This window comes from Bremia lactucae, linkage group LG14 (assembly GCF_004359215.1).
Source record: "Bremia lactucae strain SF5 linkage group LG14, whole genome shotgun sequence".
Classification (NCBI taxonomy): domain Eukaryota; phylum Oomycota; class Peronosporomycetes; order Peronosporales; family Peronosporaceae; genus Bremia; species Bremia lactucae.
The window spans coordinates 1,783,044-1,799,428 of record NC_090623.1 but is presented as its reverse complement, the minus strand read 5'-3'; the positions used below and the strand labels follow the sequence as shown (position 1 = coordinate 1,799,428).

Genomic DNA, 16,385 nt, shown 5'->3' with positions numbered 1-16,385 from the left:
AGAAACCTACGAACTAGTGATGGGCGTTGAAAGCTGCCGATACAGTGTGAAAGCAGGAGCTTAAAGACTCTCGGAGAACGCACACCCTCCCACCTCGCTCTTGCGTATTGGTCGTGGTGATAAGCGTGCCTGTGTCGTATGTCCAGTTTCGCCAACACCTCGCGACGAAGAGCTTAGCCACGTGCAAGTCCTGCGTGAGGTTTTGACCAAGCTATAGAGACTGACGCCTCTTTTCATACACCAAGCAAAACAGCCGGGATAGCCGGCTAATGACTAGTAACGTGACGTCTATCTCGAGTCTGTTGCATACACTATTGGTCTCAGCGATGCGCAGAATGAGAAACCAGCTGGGCCACGAAGGTTGTAGCATTGTGCTCGGGTCTGAAGCCTACGGTCATAAAAAGTGGAATTGTAAGTCTGGTCCTAGTCTCACGCACTATAACAGGTGTGCGGTTCTGTATGAAGCCTCTCAGCTTTCGTGACGACAATCTCTATGTAATTAAATGGAGAATCCAGGCAAAAGACGTATAAGAAACGTCTGATCCGTCGAGAGAAGGACGCGTAATTTATCTCACTGAAGAGCGGCCTCAGGGGCTAAACTCGCTTTTTACGGAGCTATACTTCAGTAATCAATCGAAGTTTTTTCTTTTTTATTCAATCCTTTTCGGAAATGATCGGACTAGTGTTGTTTCGATCATTTTGCCAGCATATGGTGCCCATCTCTCATACATCATCTCGGTGTCTCTACCTCTCTACACAAGCTGTGAGAGTGGCCTTTAGAATGTCGAACAACGGACACCTTGGTCTCTTCAAGCTATATAACTTATTAAGAACTGTGGCGTTAGTTTTAATGCCGTGTACGTGGCGTCACGAAGCCTACACCCACCGGAATGCTGTTCTGGACTGGCTTGATTGTTATAAGTAGGTCATCAAAAAGAAACTGTACTTATTTTCAGCGAGGGTTGCAAATTAGGTTTCGAGCCGAGATGAAAAATCTCTCGCACTCCAGGTCTTGGAAGCGTGACCAGTCTTTGAACCGGTGCGGTCGTGAGCAGTTGTTGACAAAAGACTGGGTCTGGTTCTTAGTAGAAGATCAGGAAGTACCTTGGAGCTCCCTACTGTGAAACGTCTTCTCTGACTAGGAATTACATAATGTTGCAATAATTTAAAAAAAGTCCAACTTTTTTATTAATTGAAGTACCAAATAAGCCGTTTGTGTCATCCGCCTATAACATATATGAATTCTCGAAGTAAGAAATTATGACCACGGCTAAATTATTTTGGGGTGTCAATACTAGAGGCAGTTGATCATTAATGATTGCAGGATGCCTGGTAAATCCTAAGCCTGATCAGCAACGCCGGTCCGATGGTTGTACGGGGCTTGTCACCTCCGGTGACGGCTGTCGGGCTTGTCTGGCTACGGTCGTTGACATAGCATCAGACGGGATCCTTGTATTTTCGTATCGGGTCTGCGGCACTCTCGCTTTGCTACGACGCGGAGTTGTTACGGGCTAAAGTTGCCCTAATGTTACACAGTCCCCATTAAGTACATTTGGTACTTAAGGGGATCGTCAATGCACAACGAAAGTGCCACATATTCAGCTTCAGCAGTACTTAGTGATACACTGCCTTGAAGCTTCGACTTGAAAATGACTGGAGCGCCATTGACCATCACCATGACTCCAGATGTCGAACGTCGATTATCTTTGTCACTGCCCCAATCTGCATCGCTAAAAGCATTCATCTTAAGGTCACCTTGTTTACTACGATAGCAAATTCCGTGCGTCGCAGTCGACTTTAGGTAGCGCAGCACACGAATGGCTGCGTTCCAGTGTTCTTCACTTGGATTTTCCAAATGACGACTCAGCCGACCCACTGCAAACGCAATATCGGGTCTTGTACCTGTCGCCACATATAGAAGTGATCCGACCAGTGATCGATAGGGTCGATTCTCCATCTTCGGGTCCTTTTCCATGCACTTGAGCATGACTTGACCTTCCACACTTGGGTTGTTGACCGATTTCGCTCCAACTTGGTTAAATTTGATGACCATTCTGTCAATACACGCACCTTGGCTAATCTTGAGCTTCTTTGCCTGCTGTGCATACTCCACCTCAATGCCGAGAATAAATCTCACACTGCCTAGCGTCTTTAACTTGAAATGACCTTGAAGTTCATCGGCAATTTTGTCAACCAAACTAACGGAAGTACCTCCAATCAGCATATCGTCGACATACAACGTTACGTAAATCCACGATCCGTGTCCATATTGACGAACGAAAACGCACGGGTCTGTAACACATGGCACAAAACCCATGTTTCGAAACACGTTTGAAATCGTCTTGAACCATGTTGCAGCAGCCTGTTTTAAACCATACAAGCTTCTGTTGAGCTTCAAAACTTGACTCGGGTCCATGTCGACGCCCTGAGGCGTAGAAATGTATACATCTTCTTCCAAAACGCCATTTAGGAAGGCTGTGTCGACATCGTATTGGCGTATTGTCATGCCGAAATGACAACACACGGCAAGAAATACACGAACAGAGTTCATGTTTGCGACCGGTGAATACGTCTCGTAGTAATCCACACCAAGGGTTTGACGATACCCTAAAGCAACAAGCCGTGCCTTAAATCGATCAACTTCTCCATGCTCATTTCGCTTAATGGCAAAAACCCACTTGGTTCCAATCACCTTAAGACCAGGAGTTTTGTTCACCGGACTCCATGTCTTCTTCTGAATAAGTGCATTTAATTCAGACTTGATCGCATTCTTCCACATCTTGGATTGAGGAGAACAAATCGCATCATGGTATGTAAGTGGGGCCTCCAGAGCTGCATTTGCTTGCTCATAGTCGATGCGATATCGTTTTGGTGCTCGATCTACCTGGTTGACATCACGTACAGGTACGATAGCATCAGAATGATTCAGTGGAATTAAAGCTTGAGAATTCGAACTGGGTGTCGGTGTCAACGCAGTCGGTTCATTGTGTCCGCCATATCGAGATGGTACCATCTCCGAGCAATCAGTGATATTGTTCAGTCCACCTCTGGGCACAATGGCCTGCTCTGTATCTATATCCACATCAAACGGCTCCATGCTGACGTCATCTATGTCAAAAGCGGGATCCGGACAGACAGAGATATCTGGACATGGACTCATAGAGTCAAATTCGCTAGGGGGTGAAATTGTGCGAGTGCCAATTTGGTCCACCTCCATAGGTTCTTGTCTATTGTCCGTTGACGTATAGGGCAATTGTACCTGCAACTCATCGTCATCGTCATGGTGATTCATATGTTGAGTGACATCTTGGCCACTAACAACTTCCACAAATTTAGACTTAGGCAGCTCTTGAAACACCACAGACCTCGTAATTTCCAGCCGCTTAGAATCATAGTTCCAAACACGGTAGCCCTTTACGCCCTGTGCGTAGCCCAAAAGCATACATCGAAATGCCTTTTTATCTAGCTTTTGTCGTTTGGCTTTATCAATGTGTGCATACCCTTGCGATCCAAAGACACGCAAATACGACAAGTCCGGCTTTGATTTAAAGCAAACTTCAAACGGAGTCTTTGTCGGGTGAGAAGCACATGTAACACGATTCGTAATGAATATCGCAGTGTTCATGGCTTCAGCCCACCATTTCTTCTCAACCTGCATGTGATTAAGCAGTGAACGTGTTCGCTCCGTCAGCGTCCGATTCATCCTCTCAGCCATTCCATTTTGCTGTGGAGAATACGGAACTGTTGTTTGATGTATGATCCCAGCATTCCTGCACACTTGATTAAAGCGCTTGTTAATGTATTCGCCACCATTATCGGTGCGAATACACTTTATCTTAGCTGACAATTGATTTTCCATCATCATCTTGTACTCGATAAACTTATCGACAACTTCCGACTTATGCGCGATGTAGTATGCGACTACGTATCGGGAAAAATCGTCAAGAAATGTAACAACAAATCTTGCTCCTCCCTGCGACTTGGTCTCCATTGGACCCATTACGTCGCTGTGAATTAGTTGTAGCAGAGAAGTCGTCTTCACTTCACCGTAACTAGACTTCGGAAAAGTCTTAACCAATGACTTGCCGGTCACACAACCTTCACATATGTCATCGCGATGATTGACATCATCAGACACCTCTGTCATCTTGAAACCTTCAACACAATTTTTGAGGGTTTTCAATGCCTTCATTGGCAAATGTCCCAGTCGAGCATGCCAAATGAATGGACTCACAGGCTTGGCAACGCTTAACTCTTGACATGTCTTTGCAGACTCAACTTTTTCATACTCCAGAATGAACAATTTCCCCTTCTGAGTCACTTGAGTCACCACTTCGTGTTGGTTTCTGATCTCGCATATGTTTTTCTGGAACGTTATATGAAGTCCTTTCGCAGACAATGCAGAAATCGACAGAAGTTTACGATCCAATCCTGGAACGTAGAGCACGTCTTCGATACGTATAGGCTTCTGATTCTTCAATACAACTCGAATCGTCCCAACTCCTGCGGCCCTCACTGTTTCTCCATTCGCAATTGATATGTCAACTACTCTATCAAGTGATCGAACTTCCACAAACTCTTCCTTGAACGGGCACATGTGGCTACTTGCACCACTGTCAAGTAGCCACCCTTCACCCTCTTGTTCACTCACCGTGAACGCTTGTTCTTCATTCTGTTTCTTTTCAGAATTTTTCCAGCAATCTTGTTTCTTGTGACCTTTCTTGCCACAGATGTAACACGTCCCGGTAAACTTGTTTCTTGTTTCCTTCGACCGAAAGACTTTGCCCTTGACGCTTCTTGTAGCCTTTAATGCAAGTTCTTTCTTGTCCTTGCGAACGATTCCTTCGTTCTCGCGACGAAGCATCTCCTTGGCCATGAACAGATCTATATCCGTCACGTTCTCGATGATCTTGACGATCTGGTCGTACTCTTCGGACAGACTTCCTAGCAGGATAACGAGCTGTTCATCTCGCGATACTTCGTCTCCGATAGCTTGCATCGACAAGCATAGCTCATCAAACTTAAGGAAGTGTTCCATCACACTAACACCTTTCTGCATCTTGAAATCATGTAGTTGCCGACGCATCTGGACTCGATTGTGAATGCTTCGACGAAGAAAGAAGCTCCTCAAAATCTCCCATGCCTCTGCAGTAGACTCTGCCGATCGAACCATGGATTGAAGACTTGGACTGATCATCGTGCACACATTTGCAAAAGCCTTCATGTCATTGACTTTCCAGGCGGCCGCATTAACGTCGCCTTTACCCGGACACTCCGTCGTGAAGAGGTGCTCCAGCAAACCTTTCTTTGCGAGCTTCATTCGAGTGTTAAACTCCCACACAAAATAATTGTCTTCATTTAGAATGGTGTTTGCTTCCATCGTACTTGGGCTCATAACCTAAAGGGGTTAGATAGCAGAGGAGACAACTTATAGTCAAGGGGTAAATTGGAAAGTATATTAGTCGTTAGAAAACTTGTACATGCATTCACCTACGCGTTCGTAGAAGCACTACGATGGTCTCGCCTGGGTCGTTTCTCTCTTCATATAACCGACTGCTGAGGTTTCACTTTCTGTGTCCGTTTTAAAACGATTACACTCAAACGTCATAAAGATGTTTGAGCGTACACAAAATGTCCAACATCAACAGTCAGCAGTTGTTGACAAAAGACTGGGTCTGGTTCTTAGTAGAAGATCAGGAAGTACCTTGGAGCTCCCTACTGTGAAACGTCTTCTCTGACTTGGGATTACATAATGTTGCATTAATTTTAAAAAATCCAACTTTTTTAGTAATTGAAGTACCAAATAAGCCGTTTGTGTCATCCGCCTATAACATATATGAATTCTCGAAGTAAGAAATTATGACCACGGCTAAATTATTTTGGGGTGTCAATACTAGAGGCAGTTGATCATTAATGATTGCAGGATGCCTGGTAAATCCTAAGCCTGATCAGCAACGCCGGTCCGATGGTTGTACGGGGCTTGTCACCTNGTTTGGATGGGCAATAATGCCGCATCATCACTCCTCATGAGCTCGTTGTCCGCATCACTACTATGAGGTGACGGCAACGGTGTCGACTCATTGTAGTCGACAATGAGCGACGGATCAACATCCTCACTGTTAAAGTGGGATGGATCCTTTAGCCCTGTTAACGCGACAGCCGCAGTGGCTGTCTGCGTTCCGACTAAGGCATTAGACGCAGCCGGCGAATTAACGCGGCGCGTGCGCTTAGTGCGAGGTTGTGTGGGCGTCTTCGCAGACGACCCACCAACGTGGCCCCTTTTAGGTGGCATCTTGGGCGCCGTGTATGGAAACACGTGCGCGAGAGTGATCGAGTGAACTAGCGGCGCGTAAAGCTGCTCGCAGTTCCTTTCTCCTCTTTGTCGAATTTTAAAATGTAAATTCGTTCTTAAAGAGGGGGATGGTGTAACGGGCTAAAGTTACCCTAATGTTACACAGTCCCCATTAAGTACATTTGGTACTTAAGGGGATGGTCAATTACTAAATAATAGTTATTAGACCCAACACTCGGGTGTGGTGCACATTTGCGACCAACCCTTGTGAATGTGATGCACATGGGTGCATTCACATTAGGAGGGATGACGGCTAGCGTCATCAGTACGCGAGGTATCTGTAAAGATACGCTCGCAATACATATTAAATGATATCTATAGAGATAACATTTTAATTGGTAAAAATAGGTATTTGTAATTAATTCTATTAGATATAAATCAGTCTGAAAATTACTACCTACTTAGTAAGTGCGCACGAGGACACGGATTACCGCTCCCGTGACGACACTTTACCAGAGTTCTTAGTATGTTGGGTGAGGTCGCTTGCGCGCCCACCACAACTACCTCACTGCACGCAAGAGAAGCAGGTACAACCGCTTCCTCGCTGTGCTAGGGTGTGTGCTTAAGTAGAGCGTGGCCGCATTACGACGTGCCCGCCTACAGGAGTTGTGTCATGCTGGTCGTCCAAATTTCATGCACGCTGCCTGCGATGGCCACGTCAGCTTGCTGGAACGTCACGCTGTTACGTTGCAACCACAAGCTGGTGATGCATATGCTGCTCAGGATTTGCCATATGCGTTTCCACACGGCCGTGAATGCAGCCACTGTTATGGCAACGGGGCACTGCGACTTGTACGTCTTCAGTACAAGTCCACTTCGAACTGCTTCAGTTGCAAGTGGTGCCTTACGTTACTTCACGTACACTAGTACGTGCAAAGGAAGACTACTCTTCAAGACAACTACTGTAACAAGGCACAACGACTTGTACTGCTTCAGTACAAGTCCACTTCGCCCTGCTTCAGTTGCAAGTGGTGGCTTACGTCACGTACTCTAGTACGTGCAGAGAAAGACTTCTCATTAAGGTAACTAGCTTTAAGAGGGTTAAATGAAAACTGTATCAATATAATTAAGTATCTCTTCTTTCTATCTGTTTACTCTAACTTTATTATAACTAATACTAAACATGCAACTGAATACTTATCTTCTCTTATCTGTCTCTCTCTTTTATTTATCTCTACAGCTGATTAGTCTGCGGAATAAATAGATATAATGGTCTATACCTATTTATGAATACAAAATCTGAACATTACTACATAAAGTAATATCCTGCAAATATTCTTTACCTTTTAGATAATATATTTATTAACAACCTTTAAGTGTTAATTTCATGTAACGATACAACCCCTTACATCACCCCTCCCTTAAACGACAATCACTTTGACTGTAATTGGATGGAGTGGTCACTATGTGACCACTTAATTTAAAAATGATGTTGATTGGGCAGAATTATCATTTTAAATTCCCTCGCATGAAGAGCAAATTCATGCGGGGTGTTGATAGTGCTGCGCCTTTTCGGCTGCGGTTCATGCAGCCGCGGGTGACGCACTGTTATCTCTTGCCGCAGACGGAACGTCGCCGTAGTATCTTATACTCGCGCAACACTAGATGTTGCGGGTGCACGTAGTGATTCACCACGTGAATACGACCCCTCTTTGGAGGTCGACTACGAATGCGTGTCGGACGAAATGACCGACTCGGGGAGAATAGAACAGTCGCCTGATAGACATCAGGCGGCTGACTATGAGCCTTCGAAGGAGAGGACTCATTCTGATAGTTTAGTCTATTTGGCTCCGACGATGAGGATGATTCCTCATCGCCCGTTCGATCTCCCATACGGTCACCTGCACGTGTTTCTGTGCAAGGTGATGACGATGGCGTAAGCCATCGTAAGAAAAGTTATTGTGGTACACCTGCTTCAGTGGGTACCACTCAGGGGAGTGAAAAAGACAATAAAATGTCTCATCTCGCCCCTGAAAAGAAGCCATGGCTTTTGCCAGAAAGGCTAATCCATAGCTTGTCTGGAGAAACTACTCCTCACAATAAATATCCTTTATTTATTGTGACAAACTACATGGCCTTGATCCCAGCGCGAAGAATTTTCGCGTGAGAGAGATTTTTATCTCGATGCTTTTTTAAGCATCGATGGTTGAGTGGCAACAATAAGCGAGATTAAGTCTCGCTTATGCAAACCTGGAGCGCGTTCATTCGCAATGTCAAAGACATTGGACGCGAAGCCTGGCTTCAAAAACTAAACGCAAATCGCGTTAAGTTTGAGAAACGAACTCCAACTGATTTAAAGTATAAATTGCATCGGTTGTCACGTGAGGCTAGGGCTTCCATGCCTCACGTGGAATGATCCCTGTCCGTGTTGTGTTGACAACTCGAAGAGGGTAAAAGGCGATGTCTATTCCCGTTCTTCTCCCTGGGGAAGGGCTCGCATCGAGATGCGCGATGCGATTGACGTTTTGCAATCAATTTACATGCGCCAGGGGCGCATGTTTTTCGAGGGTCTTCTGAACCATCGGATGGGTCTCGTCATACTGACGGACGAGCCCCTCAACGTCAACAACCAGCTCTGAACAAGGCTCTCAGCTGTCATGTGAAAGTGGATAACCGCGCCAGCGAACAAGATAACTCGTTTGCCGCCCCTTCACACCACGGTGGTTTCTAATTAGCTCCACAAGGAAACGTTGACCACCGTGGGAATCCATCAATGGTTGTGGCGAAGGAGGAAAAATTAGACTTGAACCGTGTGTCGGATCTAGAGTCGAAGATCGACAAAATCGATCGCTTACTCCATGATTTGGAGGAGGGACATGACCACGAGCGTGGCAAACGTCGCTCGTTGGAGAGACAGTGCAAGTTCACTATATCGAGCGGTTAGAAGATTGTTCGAAGAGTGCGTACTCCATGTTGGAGTACAAACCGAAATATCACGCTGTTCATGATTAGCTGTCGTCAGCTCATCGCAGTTTCGAGGACACTCGGAGCCGGCATGAGATACTCTATGTTCAACATGAGAATCTGGTTCGCGATCACAAGAATCTTTTAGGGATTTTTGAAAAGGGTGGTCAGATCCGTCCTCGGAAGAAACCGCGTAGGATGCGTTCGCATCCTACGTGGCAAGTCTATTGTGTACGCATTGCCTCTGCGATGCAGTACACGGAAAGGCTCAATGAACTTGAGTAGTAGTTTACTGTTACCCACATTAGTGACTACACGCTAAGGTAGGTTTACCGTAGAGAGTAGCACTAGATCATTAATTTTAAATGAATGAACATTTGCTCTTCCATGTTTGTCTGCATTCCGTTTCTGAAGGGCCACTGCGTAGCATGGAACCTGAACGAAACGGATTATTGATTCTCGAGTTATCAGAAATTCCTCTGCTGACTCGTTTGTTTTGTCTTTTTGAGTACGCTTTGTGCGTACTGCCATGAGATCTTTCTCACCTTGGATGTCGATGTCGAAGAAATCGACATCACTCGCGTCGTTGTTAACTTCGACGCGTGATGAGCACGAGCCAGAAGTGGTTCTGCTCGTGCGAGTCCACCCCCCTTAAACTAGAGGATCCTTTAATTGGGTGGGTATGCGAGGATGTCGTAAGCCATTCACGAAGAACGTTGTATGCGTTGTAGACGCATGCACCGAATTGTTGATGGCGAATTCGACCATCAGTAAGAACTCGCTCCAATTCGGATACGATTGGAAGTAATCTCGAAGTATTTTTTCGAAGACGCGATTTACGCGTTCTGTTTGACCATCTGTTTTTAGAAGATCGGATGTTGACATAGTCAGCCGTGTTCCGAGGGATCGGAACACGGATTGCCAGAACTTCGCCTTGAATCGTGGATCTCTATCCGAAACCAATTCACGGAGTAACCAGGGAATTTGAATACCGTGTTGATAAAAACACAAGCACAACCCGGGGCCGTAATCGACTCTGGTACCGCAGCAAGGTGTACCATCTTGCTGAATCTTTTTACAAAAACAAGGATTCCATTGTTTTTGTGATCGTCTTCGGATTCTCCGAAGACGATCACATATATACGGACTGCCAACACTCTGCCGGAAGTGGTAGAGGTTGAAGATGTGCACGGGATGAAGGGCTAGGTTTCACTTGTTGACATACCTCGCAAGCACGAATGTACTTGCGCACGAACTGAGACTAGCGGGGCCAGTAAAAGTTGCGACTTACTGTGAGGTAAGTCTTCTCACGCCCACGATGCCCACTTGTGGTGCATCGTGACATCCATACATGATGCGCAAGCGCAAAGCATTGTGTATTAGGACGACGACACGTGGAGTGTCACCGGCAACGGCTGTGTAATACAATAAGCCGTTGCGTGTTGTGTATCAATCGGATGACGATCGATATAGAGACGGTAGTTCTTTAAAAGATCTTTTTATCGGATGGTTTCATTAAATAATCCATCAAACATAGAAGGTCCTTATCTTCTTTGTAGGCTTTATTTATGTCATCAACTAAGGTTGATGAAGGAACACTCGTAGTGAGTGTTGCAACAGTGGGATTTTTTTCGCTGTTGGAGTGCACTGTCGACTCGAAATCGGGTCGGCGGGATAATGCATCGGCGACAACATTAAGTCGTCCTGGTTTATGTTCCACAGAGAATTTATACTCCGTGTAGGAAAATAGCCATCTCGCTATTCTTGCGAGAGGTGTGGGTTATTTACGGCCATGCGTAATGACGCATGGTCCGTATATACTATGAACGGTCTATCTCCGAGACGATAGACCCTAAAATTAGCCAATGTATATTTCATGGCAAGGAGTTCCTTGTCATGCACTTGGTAATTGCGTTCAGCTGGTTGCAGCTGGCACAATTGGTAACAGACGACGCGCTCCGCGCTGTCTGTATCGTATTGCATTAACGCGCAGCCGATTGCGAAATCGGTGGCGTCACAGACCACATGGAATGGTCTGTCTTGATCTGCAATCGCCAAGATGGGCGATTGCATCAAGCTTTGCTTGATACCTTCAAACGAACGCTGACAATCAGCGTTCCATAACCATTTCTCGTCTTTTTTCAAGAGACGAGAGAGATGAACTGTCATCTCTGCATAATTGCGAGAGTACTTGTGCAAGTACGCCGCTAAACCAAGGAACTTTCTAAGTCCCTTGACATCGACTGGAACTGGCCAGTCGGTAATTGCCTTGATCTTTTCGGGATCAGGGCGCACGCCGTGTTTACCGACGATGCACCCAAGAAGTGTTTTTTCGCTTGCAGCGAATATGCACTTCTCGAGATTTGCGTGCAACATGTGCTTTTGCATAAATGTAAAAATCTGACGAACGTGATTTTTATGAACTTCCACGTCCGCCTTTCTGTCAATTGTCTGACTATGGACGAAAAAATCGTCAAAATAACTCGGTGCGAATTTTTGCACCGGACTCAACGGATTCGTTACGCATCTGTTGAAAGTTGCAGGAGCGTTACTAAGCTCCTGTGGCATTAATAGCTTTTTCCAAAGCATCCCACTGGGAGTGCTCACTGCTGTGTACGGGATGTCTTGTTCACGCATAAGGATTTGATAGAACCCATCCATCAGATCCATAGAAGAAAAGATAGTACTCTTAGACATACCGTCTATGATTACGTCTTTTCTCGGTATCGGCGTTTGAGCCGGTATCGTTGCAGCATTCAGTTTATTGAATGCGTGCACTATCCGCCACCCTCCTGTGGCCTTTCGCACACAGAAGGTCGGAGAGCTATGTGGGGAAGTTGATTCCCTCACATGGCCCGCTTTTACCCGATCGGCAAAGAATTTGTCGATCGCAAGTACTTGTTCACGAGGCAGTGGCCACTGCTTCATGACACAGTACTTCGAGCCCGGTTTGAGCTCGATCTCATGTCGAGTGCCTTTATCCTTAGGTAACTCGCATGGAACTGCTTCAGGGAATACATCCCTGAATTCTATTAAATCCTCGTATAGAGGATTTCCCTTGAGTGACTCCCAAGATTGAGTACTGTATCTCTCAATCCGAGTCTTCTCATCGAGGACATTTTCGTCCATTGATGAGCTGCTGAGAACCCGTTCGTTCTCTGCAAAAATTACCGCTGACCGGATATCGGTTACGCAATCGTTCTCTGTAATGAGTACGCAGATCTGCTTGATTTTACCACAATGCAGATCTCACAAGAACCGCTTAGGTTCTAGGGTTAGTTATTGAGTTATCTCCGAAGTTAGCTTTGGAGGCGCATACAGGTCAAGAGTATGAGTTCCTTCTCTTGAACTGTTATTAACCAAGACATTTAATGTCTCGTTTTTTTCCTGGGATTTATTCACAGGCTGCCGAGGGATTAATCCCTCGGGATCTTGAAGTCTAGTCACTTCGAAACTAACTATTTGAGGAGATTTCTCCTCAAGTACGTGGGGCCTAATTCCCTCAACGTCTTTCGAGTGTAATTGCACCATCCACAGTCGGGTCCTATACAATCGACTCTCTACTCGACCTAGGATCATCGTGTTGTTCCTTTGGGGCAACCGGTATACTCCTTGAATGTCGCCCGCTAGGCTAACACTCATGTCTCAATCCAATCGACCTCTTCAAGTGGTGAACCTTCGGCGCTGCCTGTGCATTAGCACAGCCGCCGGCAACTGACTCCACGGGGTGATTAGTAATCAGAATGTGATTAGTAATCACATTGTGATCTGGTGCCGTCGTACAAACGACCGTACTACAAGCGAGGCCATCGCACTCACTCGTAATGCATCCTCACGCTTGTGGACGCTCCAAAACGTTCATCAGATGACCATCTGATGGACAAGTGGCAGGCATCTTTCGGATCGATACTACCAGCTCTTTCTTGGCTCATATTTTCTGAGCCAAGGTAAACCTAGGATGACATCAAACTTGTCATCCAAATCCAGCACGATGAGATCATCTTCGTAAGGTCAATTTCTTAACGTGTAGTGAAATTTCACTACGCGTTTCATTACTGTTATCGATGCGCCTGTCGCTAGACGCACCGTCATCCTCGTTTGAGGTATGTCGAACTCAATAAATTTGGGCCTACGCCCTCTAGAGACGAATAAAGTTATTTAATGCCACACAGTCCACTAGGGCTCTAAAGTGACAAATCATTTGTAACTTTTAACTTTAAAGTGATGCGGGATACCTCATCACGAGGTGCAGAGACACATAATGATTGTGTGTCTGGCGCAACTTTAGTCAAGAGATTTGCAAATTTTCTTGAAGTCGCTGGATCAGTGCGGCGTTGCGCCTCTACTGACCCCGACCGTTTTTTTGGTGGTCCCCTCGCTGTTGCGATCTCGCAACAACCGTTGCCCTTTTTGGCATTCGGTCCAAAATTACGTTCAGTACCTTTCGGTGCTGGGCGTGGGGCACTACACTCATGAGCGTAGTGTCCTAATTTTTGACAGCGATTGCATTTCTGCGATCGCTTATTGTTCGTAAAGCGAGGTCTCTCGCTTTCGACGTAAGAAAGGTCCATGGGTTCTGGACCTCCTAGTTCGTGTCGTCTTGGTGGACGATATGATGACGAACTTGCTTGAGCCTGTCTCAAGCTAAAGTCCTCCTGCTCCGCAACGGATATTGCTTCTTCAAGCGTATCCAAATCCAAGCGGAATTTACGGGACCATCCGTAAGACCTTGCATGAACACCGTAATCAACGTGTGTTCATGAACTGGATTATTTGTAATCCAATTCGCTAAGAGTCGTATGTGCTGGGCATATGCGTTTACATCACCCTTGCCTTGCTTGATTTTCAGAAGCTCTGAAGAGCTCTGAACTCGGCCCTTGGTGGCTTAAACGTCTGTTTGAGTCGGGTTTTCAAAACCTCTAGCGACCCAAAGACGTATGGGTCGCGTAACTTAAGGCCCAATGCCCAAGTTTTGGCACGACCTGCCAGATTTGATTGAGCGAATGCGATTTGCATTTGCTCGTCGATGATGTGACGTGCTCTTATGGCATCGTTTAATTCGACAAACCATCTTAAAGGGAGTCTTCTTCGACTCCTCTATTTTTAAGATGTCAATCTTTAGAGTTTCGGGACGACGCGTTTGCGTCATCCCAGGTACAGGGGTCTGTACCTGTTGTAACCTCAACAGTTCTGCCTGTTGAGAGCCTTGCTGATTCAGCAAGGCTACCTTCTCCTTCATCTCGTCAAGTTCATGTTGTATGAACTTGGCGATGGCTGAATGGAATACGCATCACGTTTCCGTAGAACTACTTCTGTTTAAGTGACATAGAAAGGAGTGCGGTCGAACGAAGGAGTGCGGTCGAACGAATGAGTTCGACCGTAGGAAATGATGCCATCTTGATTGACAATGCTGTTCGTTTGGACAGAGATGCCCTTTGCGCTGTCTTGATGGATAAACAAATGGTCTCTTCCTTGATTGGGATCGTCTGGCCGATACGTTTGGTCTCAAATGGATCTTTACGCGTTAATGCTCGGATTAGACTCGTGGTTCTTCTACCGATACCAACTACACTTCAGTCGCCTAGGATTGGAGCACTCAATTCTTCTTGCTCAGTCGGGCCCCCAGCATGTGAAATAGTCCGTCGGGTCTATGACCGCGTCTTCATTCTCTACCAAATCCATGAGCGTTCGTGCATCCTCCAGGTTAAGCAGTTGAACGTGTGCTTGAAGTGTGGCGCTTTGCGGCGTGCCCTTCTACCCCCCAGGCGGTCTAAAGTCGGGCTTTGCACACTGTTAAAATCTCCTGCCACTGTCTCCTGCCACGGCCACTGCTGCAAATCATAAGAACCACATCTCTGGTTTGTTGCTGGTTTTATCGAAGACATTTACTACCCAAAAATTGCCGAGGTCGACCGCGATGACCCTATTCGTCCAGTGCTTCGGTCTCGAGTGCAAGACGGAGTCTGCCGTAGCTGGTGCCAATAAAATTGCTATCCTGCCCGTTTTGCTCTCATCAACACTCCAATAGGATATCACGGCCCTTCTGGATGATGTTGCTTTCCTCATAACCGTGCCCAAGTAGCCTCAAGAAGGGCTGCCTCGTTTTCACTGCTTACATGCGTCTTTTGCACAAGCCAGGTCAACAAATGTTCTGCTTCGGGCGTTCGCCTACAAGCTGATAGCCATTTCGCTCGCGTCCCTACCCCTTGAAGTCTCGGAAGTTCTGGATTTTTATCTCTGCAACCTCGGGGCATCACTTAGCCTTTGTCCGCGTTCATGCTCGGTGAGCCACGTCTGTCTGCGCATGGCTGCCCTTGATACTGCGAATGTGCTGCTACTCGCCATGCTCGAATGCCGATGAGAATAAGCGCGCCGCTACGAACAGTCTACCGTGTTTGTCGTTGTTGCATACGCTGCGCGATAGGTAATTACCATATTCAACACTTCCTTTGTCGCAGGAGACGAATAAGCTTACCGGATTCTTCACTGTACTCGTGCCCGGTAAGCACGCGAACCTGCTTCTTGTAGACGACTATGCAAATAATGTGTTGTGCTAAACGTAGTTTGCCACCCACATCACACAGTATAAAATTGTATCGTCACCGGAGCCGCAATTGCGCAGCCGTTTCCAGTCATTATTGCTGTCAATAAGAGGTGGTAAATTATGCGGGGCTTGGCATGACAACTTGGCATTCCAGTCATCCAGCCATTTCTGCGTTGATTTTCTTTTGTCCTGCCGCGGTAAGCTGCCAAACGCTCTTGTAAACATGTTCGCCTCCAGCGCCGTCCATGCTTGTAGCACCTTGTCGCTCAGCGACCCCAATAACTCTTCCGAAAATGGAAATCTCTGCACCATGTAAATAAATTCGTCAGCTCCCGCTGTGCCACCTGCATCGATGCCACTGTGCTACTTCGTTCCAGCGGAAGCGCTGCTCGCGCGGAAGCCGACCAGAATTGCTATTACCAGAGGTTCGGCCATGAGTCTCGTGTATCGTGTAGCTCAGCATGCAGTGCATGTAAAATTTGTGTGCTGCATGGCTGTCGCCCCGTCTGGCAACTCCTGCTTCAATTTGATCCGCATTATTTGCCGTAATCTGTTTCCCTTCTGCTGGCGAAGTCGAGCGTGGTC

At 46.4% G+C, this 16,385-nt stretch overlaps 1 protein-coding gene across 1 annotated transcript; it reads right to left on the bottom strand.

The window, feature by feature from the left end:
• Nucleotides 1-15,693: 15,693 nt before the first annotated feature.
• Nucleotides 15,694-16,112, bottom strand: CCR75_007318 (uncharacterized protein; the record flags this gene model as incomplete). Its single annotated transcript, XM_067965379.1, has 2 exons — nucleotides 15,694-15,788; nucleotides 15,839-16,112. The coding sequence occupies 2 exons, from the start codon at nucleotides 16,110-16,112 to the stop codon at nucleotides 15,694-15,696; spliced, it is 369 nt and encodes a 122-aa protein (XP_067816883.1).
• Nucleotides 16,113-16,385: the final 273 nt, after the last annotated feature.